The 16,768-nt window shown below is 44.6% G+C and overlaps 1 protein-coding gene and 1 pseudogene across 1 annotated transcript in view; both read right to left on the bottom strand.

Annotated features, from left to right (window-relative positions):
* CCDC144A (coiled-coil domain containing 144A) overlaps positions 1-16,768 on the bottom strand; it is a 75,962-nt gene that overhangs the window by 41,984 nt on the left and 17,210 nt on the right. Inside the window, exons 8-10 of the mRNA XM_055255895.2 lie at positions 10,890-10,923; positions 10,465-10,606; positions 3,441-3,654 (exon numbers count right to left, since the gene is read on the bottom strand). Coding sequence (XP_055111870.1) covers positions 3,441-3,654; positions 10,465-10,606; positions 10,890-10,923 — 390 coding nt within the window. The remainder of the gene's footprint in view (positions 1-3,440; positions 3,655-10,464; positions 10,607-10,889; positions 10,924-16,768) is intronic.
* Positions 11,175-15,590, bottom strand: LOC129469390 (torsin-4A-like; annotated as a pseudogene).

The raw sequence follows: 16,768 nt of genomic DNA, 5'->3' as shown, positions 1-16,768 counted from the left end.
GCATATGAGAGATATGGAATAAAATAATCATCAATTACTGTCCATTTTACTTCTTATTTCATGCATATTTAGAATAAAACTGGGAAGTCCTAGCCAGAGCAATCAGGTAAGAGAAATAAATAAAGAGCATCCAAATTGGAAAAGAGAAAGTCAAACTATCTCTGTTTTAGCTTAGAAAACCCTAAAGACTCCTAGATTTGATCAATGAAATCAGTAAAAGTCTCATGTTACGAAATCAATGTACACAAATCAGAAGCACTAGTAAACGTCAAGAATGACCAAGGTGAGAAACTAATCAAGAACCTAATCCCTTTTACAATAGCTGCAACAACAACAACAAGAAAAACCTAGGAATATACTTAACCAAGGAGGTGAAAGAGCTCTGCAAGGAGAACTAGAAAGCACTGCTGAAGGAAATCATAGATGACACAAACAAATGGAAATATGCCCTATGTTCATAGATTAGGAGAATCAATATAGTGAAAATGATCATATTAACCAAAGCAATCTACAGATTCCATGCAATTCCTATTAACACACCACTGTCCTTCTTCACAGAATTAGAGAAAGTACCCCTAAAATTCACAGGGAATCAAAAAAGAGCCTGAATAGCCAAAGCAATCCCAAGCAAAAAGAAGGAGTCCAGAGACATCACATTACCAGATCTAAAACCATATGACAAGGCTAAAGTAACCAAAAGGGGGGTACTTGTATAAAAGTACATATGTAGACCAATGGAACAGAATACAGAACCTAGAAATAAAGCCAAATATGTATAACCAACTGACCTTTCACAAAGCGTACAAAGACATAAACTGGGCAAAGAACACCCTATTCAATAAATGGTGTTGGGAAAATTGAATAGCCACATGTAGAAGAATGAAACTGGATCCCTATCTCTCACCATATATAAAAATTAACTCAAGATGGCTTAGGCCTAACATGTGGCTCACATCTGTAATCCTGGTACTTTGGGAGGCCAAGGCAGGAGAATGACTTGAGCCCAGAAGTTTGAGACCAGCCTGGGCAACATAGTGAGACCTCATCTCTACCAAAAAAATATATATATACGTGTGTGTATATATATACGTGTATATATATATCCGTGTATATATATATATATACACGTATATATATACGGATATATATATACACGTATATATATACACACACGTATATATATGAAACTACCTACTGAGGTACAATGTGTACTACTCAGGTGATGGGCACACTAAAATCCCAGACTTCACCACCATACAATTCATCAATTTAACCCAAAACCAAAAAATATATATATATATATTTTTTGTTTGTTTGTTTTTGAGACAGAGTCTCGCTCTGTCACCCAGGCTGGAGTGCAGTGACACGGAGGCCTAGGTGGGAGAATCACCTGAGGTCAGGAGTTCAAGACCAGCCTGACCAACATGGAGAAACCTTGTCTTACTAAAAATACAAAATTAGCCAGGCGTGGTGGCAATGCCTTCAATCACAGCTACTCAGGAGGCTGCGGCAGGAGAATCACTTGAACCTGGGAGGCGGAGGTAGCTATGAGCTGAGATCACACCATTATACTCCAGCCTGGGCAACAAGAGTGAAACTCTGCCTCAAAAAAAAGAAAAGAAAAGGCTTCTGCACAGCAAAAGAAATAATCATCAGAGTAACAGGCAACCTACAGAATAGGAGAAAATATTTGCAAACTATGCATCTGACAAAGGACAAACAAATCAGCAAGAAAATGCAAATAATCCCATCAAAAAGTACACAAATGACATGAACAGACATTTTTCAAAAGAAGATGCACAAATGGCCAACAAACATATTTAAAAATGCTCAACATCGCTAATATTCACGGAAATACAAACTAAAACAACAAGGAGATATCACCTTACTCCAGCCAGAATGCTCATTATTAAAAACTCAAAAAACAATAGATGTTGGTACAGATGTGGTGAAAAGGGAATGCTTATACACTGCTGGTAGGAATGTAAATTAGTACAACCTCTATGAAAAACAGTAGAGAGATTTCTCAAAGAACTAAAATAGAGCTACCATTCAATCCAACAATCCCCTACTGGGTATCTACCCAAAGGAAAAGAAATCATTATATCAAAAAAGACACCTGCAAACGTATGTCTATTGCAGCACATTTCACAATTGCAAAGATACAGAATCAACCTAAGTGTCCATCAACCAATGAATGGAATAAATATGTGGTATATATATGTCATGGAGTACTACTCAGCCATAAGAAGAATGAAATAATGTCTTTTGCAGCAACTTGGAAGGGACTGGAGGCCATTATTCTAAGTGAACTAACTCAGGAATGGAAAGCCAAATAAAACCACGTTCTCACTCATAATAGGGAGTTAAGCTATGGGCGCACAAATGCAGACAAAGTGGTATAATGGACGTCGGAGAATCAGAAGTGGGAGAGTGTGGGAGAAGGGTGAGGGATGAGAAACTACCTACTGAGGTACAACGTGTACTACTTGGGTGATGGGCGCACTAAAATCCCAGACTTCACCACCATACAATTCATCCATTTAACTGAAAACCACTTGTATCCCTAAAGCCATGAAATTAAAAAAAATTTTTCAGAAAGAATAAAACTGTATAAACTTTTTGAAAATTACTTTGCGTCTAGAAAAGTGACCAGTTCATGCTCTGTTGCTTGAACTATAAATTAACACAAACATTCTTGTGAAAAATTAAGAAATATTGATCAAAGGCCTTTTTAAAAAGTTCCTATATTTCAACCAATAATTCTATATTGGAGAATTTATTCAAAGCAAACAGTTTAGGAATGTAGAAAAACATTTGTATAAAAAATGTTCTGGGCTGGGCATGATGGCTCATGTCTGTCATACTAATGATTTGGGAGGCCAATTTTGCAGAAGGAATGCTTGAGGTTGGGAACTGGAGATCATCCTGAGCAACATAGTGATACCCCATCTCTACAAAACACTTAAAAAGTTAGCCAAGCATGAGAACGTGCACCTGGAGTCCCAGCTATTTAGGACGCTGAGGCAGGAGGATGGAGTTCAAGGCTGCAGGGAGGTATGATTACACCAGTGAACTCCAGCCCCAGGCACAGAGTGAGACCCTGTGTCTACAAATAATAGTAATGATAAAAGACGTTCCTTACATCATTAATTATAAATACAAGATAATTTTAAAACCCAAATTACAATTTGTTAAATGAATAACAAGATTTTATATGGTGGACTTCTATATGGCCATTTAGATTGCAAAGAATATACATTTATTTATTAGAAGAGTTCACAGTTAATAAATTTGTTTTATTATTTCCAAGAATTTCATATTCCACAAGACCAAAAAGGTTTCTCCCCCGTTAATCTGCAGAAGGTAAGTCAGCAATTACAAAAATTCTGATATATTGTCTTTAGTATAAACATTTCTTTAGAACTAGAACGTCATACCTCAAATCGTACAGCTCTTTCTCCCATTCGATTTTTCGAAGTTCTAACTGTAATTTTGTCTTTTTTGTTTCAGATAGCTCATTTTGTAGTACACTGACCATATTTTCCATTTGTTTAATTTTTACTGTAAGTTGGTCACAGTGATTATTGTTACATTTCAGTAAGCATTCCCACAAACAAAATATGTCTCGGATTCTTAGTAGGCTAACAGAATCTGTGTCAGGGAGAAAACAAGGTAGAAATAAAATATATGAGTACTTTTTAGGTATTAAAAAACTGTGCATTTTTAACATTGTCTTCTTCATACATTGAACAAATAAGCACTGAGTGCCTACAATGTGGCAGACATTCTACTAAGCTCTGCAGATAAAACAGACAAGACCTCTACTCTCATTTAGCCTTAAGTGAAGTGAGGAACAAACACAACAAAAATGACAATTATAAATTCAGATAGATGGTGTAAGAAAACAGAGTTCTATGATCACATAGGAGAATTTGATCTATAATGGGCCCATGGAAGATTTCCCTGAGGAAGAGATGGCTACACTGAGAAATGAAGGGTGAGAAGGAAGCAGTTAAGCAAAGGGGTAGAAAAGCATTTTTGCCAGTCGACAGCAGGTGCTGAAGCTCTGCTGCAATCTGCCTCTGGCCACGATGGACAGCAAGTACTGATTTACCTTCTTGCCTGAAACAACCAAAAAGAAAACAGACAAAATATATTATACAATGATTTACCAGGCAGTGGACTTTAGGTAATGAAGACAATGATTCCCGTAAGACAGGAAACAAAGGAAATTCATCCAACACTCCAGCTCCCTGCCTTCACGGAGTTTCCTGGCTACCGCACAGAGAGAAAAAACTGACATAGAGTCCACCAGATTCCCTGAGATGAGATGATGAAGCTGAGAGTCTGGTAAAGCCAAGGCAGACAGAGATCACAAAACAGAACACCGGAAAGGAGACAGAGTACAGGGAAAGAACACTGAAGATCTGCAAAAATACCTCCTGGGTATCTAGCAGAGTAACAAACAGCACATGTGTGCCAGAAAACTGCCCCAGACCAAGGGGAAGAAAACATCTAAAAAACACTGGAAAGAAACATGTCTGGTGCTTACAATGTGCCAAAAAGAGTGTCCATTCCCATGAGTGATGCTGGGAAAACTCAGACTTCGCATGGCAATGAATAGAGTCATCACAAAGATCTTGCCTCAGGAGCAGGAAATTAGACCAAATCATAAAAGCAAGATCAGAAAGATCAAGCTGTTCATATGGAACTCAACTGTATATTAAAATTAAGCTCAAGCAGACAGGCAGAGGCATGGAAGATTTTTCTTTAAAGCAAACTACACTTGTAGAGATTCAAATTACAATGTGAGGAATGAAAGCTAAAATGGATGGAAGTGAACACAGATTAGACATCACCAAAGAGAAGATTCATAAATTTGAGACATCAGTGAACTATGCAAAAACTTCAAGCAGGAATAAGTCCCCAAAGAGGGAAAAAGAGAGACAGAAAAATAAAAAAAAGAATGGCCAAAACTTTCTAAATGTAAAGAAAACCATAATCCTACAAATCCAGAAGTATCTGGCTGGGAGAGAGGAAATGAAAGTATACTATTCCAATTTTCTTTTTTAAAAAATTTCAATAGGTTTTCGGGTAACAGGTGGTCCTTGGTTACATGAATCAGTTCTTCAGTGGTGGTTTCTGAGATTTTGGTGCACCCATCACTCAGGCAGCATACACTGTATCCAGTCCGTAGTCTTTTATCCCTCACCCCCCTCCCACGATTTCCCCACAAGTCCCTAACCTCCACTGTATCATTCTTAGGCCCCTGCATCCTCATAGCATAGTTCCCACTTACAAGTGAGAACATACAATGTTTGGGTTTTCATTCATAATTTTCTTATGCCATATATGATATGCCATAATATTTTTTGAAGGTGGACTGTGATAAGTTAAAATCATATACTATAAATTGTAGTGCAACTGCTAAGATAGAAAAAAACAGTTATCGCTAATAAGCCATAAAAGGGAGATAAAAATAAATCATAAAAATTACTGGACTAATTGAGAAGAAAGCAGAAAAAGAAGAGAACAAAGAACTGGAGGGACCAATGGAAATCAAACAGCTTGATGACAGACAAACCTCACTGTATCAATAAGCACATTATAAATGGAACTGGCCTAAAAATCTCAATTAAAAGGCAGATTGTCAGACTGGATAAAAATGCAAGAACCTACTCCATGCTTCCTATAAAAAAAAAAGCACTTTAAATGTAAAAACATAAATTGTTCAAAAGAATGGAAAAAGATATACCAGGCTAAGAGTTGACAAAAGAAGCCTGAGAAGAAATGGCTATGTTAATACCAAAGTAGATTTCACAGCAAAAAAAAAAAAAAAAATTACTAGCTGTAAACAGTCATTTCCTAATGACTTTAAAAAATTCAGTTAATCGGCTGGGTGCGGTGGCTCACGCCTGTAATCCCAGCACTTTGGGAGGCCAAGGTGGGTGGATCACAAGATCAGGAGATCGAGACCATCCTGGCTAACATGGTGAAACCCCATCTCTACTAAAAATAAAAAAAAAAAAGTTCTGTTAATCAAGAACATATAATCTCAAATGTCTGTGCACCTAATAACAGCTTCAAAATATATGAGGCAAAAATCAATAGACCAAATAGACAAATTCACAAGTACAGTCTGAGATTTGAATATCACTTACTCAATAAGTGATAAAACAAGGGAGCAGCAAATCAGCAAGAATGGAGTACACTTGAACAACACCACGCTTCTCAAGTACCCCGTGAGCACTTACCAAACAGACCACATTCTAGGTTCTGCAATCAATCTTTTTTTTTTGAGACGGAGTCTCACTGTCACCCAGGCTGGAGTACAGTGGCGGGATCTGGGCTCACTGCAAGCTCCGCCTCCTGGGTTCACCCCATTCTCCTGCCTCATCCTGCCACCACGCCTGGCTAATTTTTTGTATTTTTAGTAGAGACGGGGTTTCACCGTATTGGTCAGGATGGTCTTGATCTCCTGACCTCGTGATCCACCCGCCTCAGCCTCCCAAAGTGCTGGGATTACAGGCGTGAGCCACTGCACCCGGCCTGCAATCAATCTTAACGAAAGAATTAAGTCAGAAAGATTTAAGTCATACAAAGTATGTTCCCTGACCACATGGCAATGAAATCACAAATTAGTAACAAAATATCTCATCAAAATATTCAAATATTTTAAAACAAAGTAATACACATCTAAATAACCCTAGGTCAAAGACATGATGCAAAGAGAAATTAGAGAGTATTTTGAACTGAATGAAAATGAAAATACTACATATCAGGATTTGTGGAACACAGCTACAACAGTACTTAAAATTTTTTAGCACTTAATGTCTATATTAGAAGACTCTCAAGTCAATGGTCTTGACTTTTATCTTAATAAACTAAAAAAAGAGAAGAAACTAAAAAAGAACAACAACAAATTAAACTCAAAGCAAGCAGAGGAAATGATATAATAAGCATCTGCTATGGTCTGACATTTGCATCCTCCCAGAACTAGTATGCTTAAACTTAATCACAGAGGTGATGTTATCAGAAGGTGGGGCTTTGTGGAGGTAATTAGCTCATGGGAGCCAAGCCCTCATGAATGGGATTACTGCCCTTATATATAGACCCCAGAGGGCTCATTCACCTGTTCCGCCATGTGAGGACACAGGGGGAAAAAAGAGATCTATGAATCAGGAATTGGTCCCTCACCAGACACCGAATCTGCCAGCACCTAGATCTTGGACTTTTGTGAGAAATCCATTTCTGTTGTTTATAAGCTACCCAGTCTATAGTATTTTGTTATAGCAGGACGAACAGACCACAACATCAAAGATGAAACCAATAAAACAGAAAAACAATAGGAAAAAAAATCAGTAAAACCACACACTTTGAGGAGGTCAATAAAAGTGATAAAACTCTAGCCAGGTTGATCATAAAAAAGAAGATGTAAATTACTAATTTCAGAAACATAGTAATATGACTTTTTTTTTTTTTTTTTTTTTGAGAAGGAGTCTCGCTCTTTCACCCAGGCTGGAGTGCAGTGGCGCGATCTCGGCTCACTGTAGGCTCCGTCCCCCGGGGTTCACGCCATTCTCCTGCCTCAGCCTCCCACGTAGCTGGGACTACAGGTGCCCGCCACCTCGCCCGGCTAATTTTTTTGTATTTTTTAGTAGAGACGGGGTTTCACCGTGTTAGCCAGGATGGTCTCGATCTCCTGACCTCGTGATCTGCCCGCCTCGGCCTCCCAAAGTGCTGGGATTACAGGGGTGAGCCACTGCGCCCGGCCAAATACGACATTTTTATAGATTCTACAGATACTAAAAGAATAGCAATATAATAAGGTGAGCTTTACGTGACTAAACATGACAACTTTGATAAAACGGACACTTTCCTTGAAAAACAAAAATTACCAAGGTCCAATTTAAGAAGGAATAACATGAACTGTCCTATATCTATAAAAGAAAGCACAAGTAAAGCCTTCCTAGAAAGAAAACTCCAGGCCCAGATAGCTATGCTGGTGAATTCTACCAAATATGTAAGAAGCAATATAACAATTTTACATGACCTCTCCCCGTACCCTCAAAAAAAAATAGAGGAGAAATACAACTCATTCTGTCACTCTAGCATTACCCTGAACCAAAATCTGACAATGATATTACAAAAAGAGAAAACTCCCTCATGAATATGGACGTAAAAATTTAACCAGTTTCTCAAGAAACCAAGATATCCTCCTTTAGGTAAGTGAACAACTTCTGGTACAGCCATGCGATAATGAGCGATCATGCCATGAGAAGACATGAAGGAACCACAAAGGCATATTACCAAGTGAAAGATGCCAGTCTAAAGGCTACACGCTGTCTGATACCAACTATATGACATTTTGGAAAAGGCAAAACTATAGACACAGTAAAAAAAGTCAGTGGTTGCCAGGAGTTGGGGAGCGAAGGCAGAAAAGATGAACAGATGAAGCACGAAGGAGTTTTAAAGCTCTGAAATTACTTTGGATAATACTAAATGATAAATACATGTCCTTATACCTTTGTCCAAATTCACAGAATATAAGACACCGAGACTGAACCCTAATATAAACTATGGACTTTGGGTGATTATGATTATCAATTCAGGAACATCAATGAGATCAAGTGTACCACTCTGGTGAGGATATTGATAATTGTGGAGGCTACGCACGTGTGGGGGCAGGGAGTACAGGGATCATCTCTGTGCCTTTCAATTTTGCTGTGAAGCTAAACTACTCTAAAAAATTGTCTTTTAAAACGTTCTAAATAAAACTTTGGCAAATCAAATCCAATGATATATTAGAAGGATAATACATCATAAACAAGTGGGGTTTATCCCTAAATACAGGGTTGGTTTGACATTAAAATATAAGTTATTCACCACATTAAAAACTAAAAGAGAAGAACCATATGATCATCTCAGTAGATAGAGGCATTTGATAAAATACAACATTCAGTCCTGATTTAAAAAAAAAAATCCCTCTCAGTAACCAAAGAATACAAGGGAATGCCATCAGCATGATAAAGAGCATCTCTGATAAACCTAGAACTAACATGTGTCATGATGAAAAACTGAATGCTTTCCCTGTAAGATCAGGAACAATACAGGAATGTCTCCTTTCACTATTTTAGTCAGCATTGTACTGAAGCCAGTGCAGTTAGGAAACAAAAGGAAATAAAAGCTACCTGAGTTGAAAAGAAGAAGTAAAACTGTCTTTATTCACAATCATGATCACATAATAGGGACGGGTAAAATCCAACCTGTGGGGCAGCTTCTTATTTTTGCAAATAAAGTTTTAATGGAACGCAGCTGTGTTTTTTAACATATGTATTGTCTATGGCTGGTCTCATACTACAATGGCAGAGTTGATTGGCTGTGACAGAGACCATTTTGTCACAAGTTTCAAATATTTACTACGTTTAGTAAGATAACAGTTTGAAAATGAAAAGGTTTGACTATCTTTGGTGTACATAAAAAAGCTGATTGAATCGAATCTCAATTTTAAATGTTCATAAGCTACATAGATTGGAAAAGACAGTTCACAGGTGGCAAATAAGCATATACAGGATGCTCAACATTATTAGTCCTTAGGGTAATGCACATTAAAACCATAATGACATGCATAATACACACCCATCAGAATGGCTAAAATTTCAAAACTTAAAAACAGCAATAATAAGAGCTTGTGATGATACAGAACAACAAGAAATGTCATATACCTCTGGTTGGAATGCAAAATCAATATAAATACTTTGGAAAACAATTTAGCAGTTTCTTAATAAAGAAATACAAAGGGACAAGAAGAGACTTTTATGGATGATGAACATGTTAACTCTCTTGATTATGGTGGTTTCAAATGTGCACACGATTGTATATTTTATATACGTGCAGTCTATCATATATCAGTTATACCTCACTGAAACTATCAGTGCTGGAACAAACATCTAAGACACAGGGTGGGACACAGAGAAAGAGAAGAGTAAAAATGATGCAGGATAAAGCTAGAGGATTCAGATCTCTAACCTTATAGCAATAAGAAGTAGTAGCTGAATGATAAGCAAAGGAGTAACATGATCAGATCCAAATTTTTAACAATTTATCATTATGATTGCAGAGTAGACCATGGTTTTAGGAGGTGCGGTATTTGGGAAAACAGTTCTAAGATTCCTAAGATTCTTGCAGTATTCCAGGTGGAGAAAAAAATGGTAACCTTACATTGGGGGAAGGATTAGGAGAGAAACAGAGTCAACAAAAAGACTGGGAGTGCCACTCACACTGAGAAAAGTACAGTGGAGTTATCATAGCTCTTTGGTGTAGAGTATAAGTTAGTTCTCTATTTTAACACTGAGCATATTTCTGAGATGAGCTTCACTATCACACGTCAGTTCTCAGCAATGTATACACACACTACTGCAGGATACATCAAAAAGCCTTGCATTTATGCAATGGTCCTACCTTTACACTCCATTCGAAGTTGTTCAATTAGCAATATAAAATTCTCATAAACAGAGTGAGACAACTCACAATCCCCTGAGGCTATTTCAGATGGCTCCATTGAGTCGGCAAAGTCAGCCTCAGGATGTGTTTGGTTTTTGACCTGTAAGATAAATAATACTGTTTCAAAATGTCCTCGAAAGATTTATAGCATGTACTAAATGCACAGAAGCGGTATTTCTCCGTTTTTTTGTATGAGCAAAAATACAGGTACTTCTTAAAGCGACAGATTGTTCTTAAAAGGTATCATTATCAATGGTTACTGTTTCTTAATCACTTTTTCTAAGCAAACAGCTTTACAACAAAACATCTTTTTTTTTCATTTTTACCTTTTAGAAGTTGTGTTTTAAAAATAATATTTTAGATCATTTACTTTTTTACAATACCTCATTCTTTTCATTAGATGTTTTATCTGCAGGCCTGAAAAAAAAAACAATTCCTTTTAGAAAAATAGCAAAGATGTAAAATACAAAGAATATCTAATACAACTGTTTTATCATATAAAATGTCTGCATTTGTGTTACTTCTATTCATCAAGTGTATAGGTAATTTTTTTACAGGTAATGTAAAATGCAGTAATTTTCTACAACAGACGTTAAACTATAAACAGAAACAGCAACATTAAGGGATAAAGAAACTTACTACTACTAATATCATTACAAAGAATTAAATTTAGGTCAAGATTTCTCATAGTAAAACCAAAAGAAAAAAACATGTTACCTGTATTACGTGATAAAAATAAATATACCAGGGTCTTCTCATTGTTGTCCTTTTCAATAAAAACAAGCTTTTACGGGCACTAAAACCTATTTGGAAAATATTATTCACATTCTTACATAAGGGAAACCCTTTTTTAAGGATGATATTAGTTAGCTTTTTCTGGACTTACTATGCAGGTACTGTGCATCATTCTGAGCACTGTCCATGTGTCAAACTCATATAATCCTCATAACAATTCTGTGAGGTCAGTAACATATTAAGAATTTTATAAAGAAAGAAAACAGGCACAGAAGGACCAAGTGACTGTCCTCAGCCCATACAGCTGCTCAGTAGCAGACCCAGAACTCAAACCCAAGAATTCTGCCTCAAAAACATGTGCTTCATGATATGCTGTGAAGGTAACATTTATTTTCAAGTGTTTTTTTTTTTTTTTCAGATTTGAACCACATAATTTATTAATAAGCAGGATTTGTGGCCTCATTTATAACCAGCCCCCACCCCAGCACTTGGTGCCCATTCTTCTTAAGCACAGAAATTGGCCTCAATGTAATATTTTAGGAATAAATAAAAAGAGGCCGGGCACGGTGGCTCACACCTGTAATCCCAGCACTTTGGGAGGCAGAGGTGGGCGGATCACGAGGTCAGGAGTTCGCGACCAGCCTGGCCAACATAGTGAATCACCGTCTCTACCAACAATACAAAAAAATTACCCAGGCATGGTGGCGGGCGCCTGTAATCCCAGCTACTCGGGAGGCTGAGGCAGGAGAATCGCTTGAACCCAGGAGGCAGAGGTTGCAGTGAGCCGAGATCATGTCATTGCACTCCAGCCTGGGCAACAAGAGCAAAACTCTGTGTGGGAAAAAAAAGAAAGAAAGAAAGAAAGAAAAAGATAAAATTTCCCCTTAAGTCTGACCTTTTGATACAAGCGGATGCTCAGTGGGTGTTGTTGACTGACAGGTGGATGAATGGCCCACGCTTGCCGGCAGGTGACACCTGCAGGTGGGTGCTCTGTGGGAAGGGGAGGTGACAGTCCTGGGAGTCCTGCCTGGGGAGCAGTGGGCACCCCAACATTCACCCATGCAGGGACTGGCAAACACACCCCCACTCTGCAGCTCTCTCGTTACCACCTTGAAGCCAACACGAAGGCCAGACCAGAGCTGGGTGTCCCTCTGTGTGGGCTTCTGGAACAGATACTCGCCTGGGAGAGGTGGGGCTCCTTCTCCCAGCTCCTTCCCCTAGCCCTGGGGGTGGGGTGGACAGACCTGGGCTGAACTCAGCCCTGGCTCCCAGCGCTGGCTAGCCGGTCCTGCACAGCCCCAGGAGGCAAAGGTTTCCTGGTAGCCCCCACCCCCACCCCGTGGAGCCAGACCCCTCCCCGAGACTCCAGGAGCAGCGGGAGTCCTCAGGATCCTCTGGGCAGGACGGGGCAGCCCTCTCGCCAGCGCTCCCGCCCTGGGCCCAGGACCTGCGTGCCTGCCGAGCTCGAGCTCGCGGGAGCCGCTGCCATCCGCCCAGAGATCCCAGACTTTGAAGCGTCCTGAATCCCCGTCTCCACTAGACGGCCCTCGCACCGGACCACAGACACCAACCACCAGGTCGAGAATGGATGCGAGGAGGGGGAGAGAATAGGACACCCTCCGGGGACCCACAGGACCTCTGCTCAGGGAGCTAGCGGGGCCCCTCCAGGGACACCAGCGCTGGCGGGCACGGTCTTCGGGCTGAGTTCAGGCCTCGGGGCTGAAGGATTCCCACTTGCCAGGGGCGCGCGCCGTGTGCGCTCGACTCGGGGCTTCTGGCGCCGCCCCGCCTCCACCTTCACGGTGCCCCCACCTCGACTGCGCCCCGAGCCGGCGTGAAACCTCCTCGCTGCCCTCTGAACCCCTTTCGGGACCGGTCATCGCCGCCCGCGCACTCCTCCCGGGCAGGCCTGGGTTGGGACTGCAGAGGGGCCGGCAGCGGGGACAGAGGCTAGGGGCGGCCTGGGGTACTCAGGGCCCAGCTGCGCGCTCCGCCCCCGGCGACCACAGAAGCCACCGGCTGGGCCGGGCGCGCCACAAGGCGGCAGCAGTGAGTCTGCCGGGTGCGTCCCAGACACCGGGGCTGCGGGAGGAGGCGAGAACCGTCCCGATGCAACCGCCGCCCCCGAGGAGACACGGCGCAAAAAAGCGCCCAAAGCACCTTCCCCTAAAGCACCCGTGGGTGCGGTGGGCCCATCCACGGGAGGCGTCCAGGAGGGCTTCCGGGAGGCGGAGCGTGGAGAGTGTGGGGTTGACTGCCGTGAGGATGGCGCTCTGCGCAGAGGGTGCCGGTGGGCTGAACTCGGGGCACAAAAGGCCCCAGGGAAAGGGAGGTCGCGCAATCGTGGTGACCAAGGGGCTCGCCACGGGCTAAGGGTCCCACGTGCGGAGAAGAAGGGGATGGGGAGAGGCCTAGGCACCTCCCGCTTGCCCCGCGGGCTCTCGGTCACCCAGTGAGCCCAAGCCAGGGCTGGCGGGCACGGGGTTGGGGGGTCCAGGAAGGAGGGGGAGAGGCTGCCTGAGGCGCCTCCGCTCCCCTCACCTTAGGGTCAAGACACGCAAGCCTTGAGCTCCTGAAAACACGACCTGAGTGAGGGGTGGGGTGGGTGGAGAAAACAGCCAGGACCCCAGCACTGTCATGGTTGGCTGTGGCCTCCTCCGGGGTCATCTCCAGGGGGGCCGGAATGAGAACTCCACCCCAGCACTGAGCAACACGTGACCACCCCCAAGAGGCGGGGTCACGTCCCAGCTGTGTGATTCCGGGAATTGCTGGCCCTGAGATCATCCTTGTACCATGGGAACCCACCTCTTGGGGCCACAGGGAGAACGCACCAGACCATGCCTGGGACGCCCAGGGCAATGGGCGAGTTCAGGAGGGAAGTGGCTGCTGTCCTGCCGCCCCCAGGGACAGACTCGGGACTCTCAGGCGGGTGTGGACCTGGAAGCAGAGCTCCAAGCTGATCCGCACCCACCAGCCGGGCAGCCACAAATTCACTAGAAACCTCAGGGGCCTGCACCAGCCCACAAGGTCCTTGGTCGCCCTCCTACTGCCGCCATTAACCCAAACGTCCCGTCCTGCGCCTCCACTACAGGAGGTTCACTGTGGCCACCACCTGCTTGCAGCCGGTGACAGCAAACTCGCGGCCAGCCACGCGGTAGAAGCTGAGCTGCGCGGCCAGGTCCTCCGCGCGGGCCTGGTCAGGAAAGAAGCCCTCGCCCGACATCTCGTCCCGGAAGCAGCTGACCACATCCCACTTGTCCAGCAGCAGAAACGGCACGATGGCCGCGGCCTGCCACAGCGGATGCTCCCGGGACAGCAGAGCCAGCAGGCTGGCGGGCAGGTCTTCTTCCGCCTGCGCCGCTGCGGCCTCGGCACTGCGGGAGCCGTTGGGGCGCAAGGGCAGCGCGCTGGACGTGTTCTGCAGCACGAAGCGCGTGACCCCGGCGCCACTGAGAAGCACGTAGATGGCGCTGTGGAAGTGGTGGGAGCGCTGCGGCTGCAGGAAGCCGTGCAGCTTGTCCAGCAGCGGCCGCGGCATGAGCTCCACGTCATCCAGCGCCAAGAGTGGGGTCTTCTCCTCCGCTTCAGCCCGCGCCACCACGTCGCCCACGCGCCGCGCCAGCTCCTCGCGGCAGTCCTGTGCGGCGCGCGCCTCGGGACAGTGGTGCCGCGCATGGTATTGCAGCACGAGCTGCCCTCTCCTCCAGCACCGAGCGGAAGTGGCGCGCCAGCAGGCGGCCCACGTGACTCTTAACCACGCCACTGGGCCCGTGCAGCGCCAGGAGGAGCGGACGACTGTGCACATGCGTGGCCAGGTAGTCCCGCATCAGCGCCACGATGCGCGCTACGGCAGCGGGCTAGCCGAACACCGCGCGCTGCAGCGCTTTCTCCAGCCCGTCGAGGTCATAGCGCTGCGCGTTATCGTCCAGGTTCTCGATAGCGTTGTGAACTTGGAAGCCCACGATGGTGACTAGCAGCAGCAGGCAGCGCTGCGCGCAGCTCCTGTGCTCCACGGGCGGCCGATACTTGCGCGAGGTCTCCGGGTAAAGCACCAGGCGGCTGCGCCTGCGCTTCTTGCGTGGCGTCCTGGAGGGTAGCTCCGCGGGGCCGTCGAAGGTGAAGAACTGCGGCCGGTCCAGGTCCGCGCGTGGCGCCTGGGGGCTGCAGCCCGGCCTGGGCGCCCCGCTCCCGACGTCGGGCCCCTCACCCTGCTGCAGGAGGTGTCGTTTGCGTAGCACACACACCCGGCGGCGCAGGCGGAGCACAGCGCGCACGGGCGCGATGACGCACCGGCCCGAGGCTCGGGGGGCCGCGGCAGCAGGCTCCAGGCTGGGCTGGCCTCGGTCCATGGCGCAGGAACAGCGCTCCGCATAGAGGTCGCCCTCCCCAGGCCTGGCAGCAGGCGGAGGAGCACGTTCTTGTTCCTCTGCCTGGTGATGTGCAGGACGTAGTACAGCCCCATCTCGCAGGCCATGCGCTGCTCCTGCAGAAACTTAGTGAAGCTTTCGGGAAGTGTGTTTGGATATGAGACTGGAGCTTTCTCCTCAGCCGGAAGTTTCTGATCCACATTGAAAGTGTATTCATCCACCAGGAAGGACATGAGCATCGGGAGGAACCTGGTGATGAGCTCTACCTCCATCTTGGGCTCCTTGAAGACCTGGCTGTCATCATGTCCCAGGCTCCCTGGCCCAGCGCCAGCAGCCGGAGCAGCAGCAGGAGGTCGGGGCTGTCCCTGGGCAGCGTCTCCTGGCCGACCAGCTCCTGCAGGTGCCTGACAGTGCTCAGTGCCAGCGTGTTGATGGCGAAGGGGTCACACAGGATCATGGACAGGTCCCCCAGCACCTGCTCCTGGGCCTTCTTGACTCCATCGAGAAACCCCTGCAGCTCCCGCGCCCTCTTGCTGTCCACGAACGGCTCTCGGATGCAGGCGTCCAGGCACCAGGTGAACTCAATCATCAGTGACCATTGGCCTCTCTCACCAACCAATATCAATGTGGGCCACTTGCTTCGGAAAGACAGCCAATCAAATACAAACTCACTCCAATCCACAAGCCTGGGAGTGATAACCAACCCACAGCAGCCTCACTCAGCCATGTTTCTCCAGATGATGTCAACCCTCTTATGCCACTGGGAGTCTGCCAATGCTTCGAGTCCGCTCCTCCCACAACCCTATGTAAGGTCAACAGCTGCTCTGTCAGAATACAGAGTGCCTGATGAGCATAGCTCTCTTATAGAAAGCAGCACATTCCAACTTGGTCTTTTAACTTCAAATACTGAAGGTTCATAATCGATTGGAAACAATTTTTAAGTCCATTAAATTTACTACCCTTATATTTTAATTTTCTTTATAAATTACCAATGAACTATGTAATTCCTTTGATCCATTTTATCATAAGTAAAACTATCATGATTATTAGTAAAAGAATAGTGAGTAACCACAATATTGAGCTTTTCTCTCTAAATGGAAAACTGTTAATACAAAGAATGTAGCTTATTACAAAGAGCCAAAAAATCCAAAAATGCATAT

The sequence above is a fragment of the Symphalangus syndactylus genome, chromosome 20 (assembly GCF_028878055.3).
Source record: "Symphalangus syndactylus isolate Jambi chromosome 20, NHGRI_mSymSyn1-v2.1_pri, whole genome shotgun sequence".
Lineage (NCBI taxonomy): Eukaryota > Metazoa > Chordata > Mammalia > Primates > Hylobatidae > Symphalangus > Symphalangus syndactylus.
The sequence above is the reverse complement of the archived record's forward strand: the minus strand, read 5'-3'. Positions and strand labels throughout refer to the sequence as shown.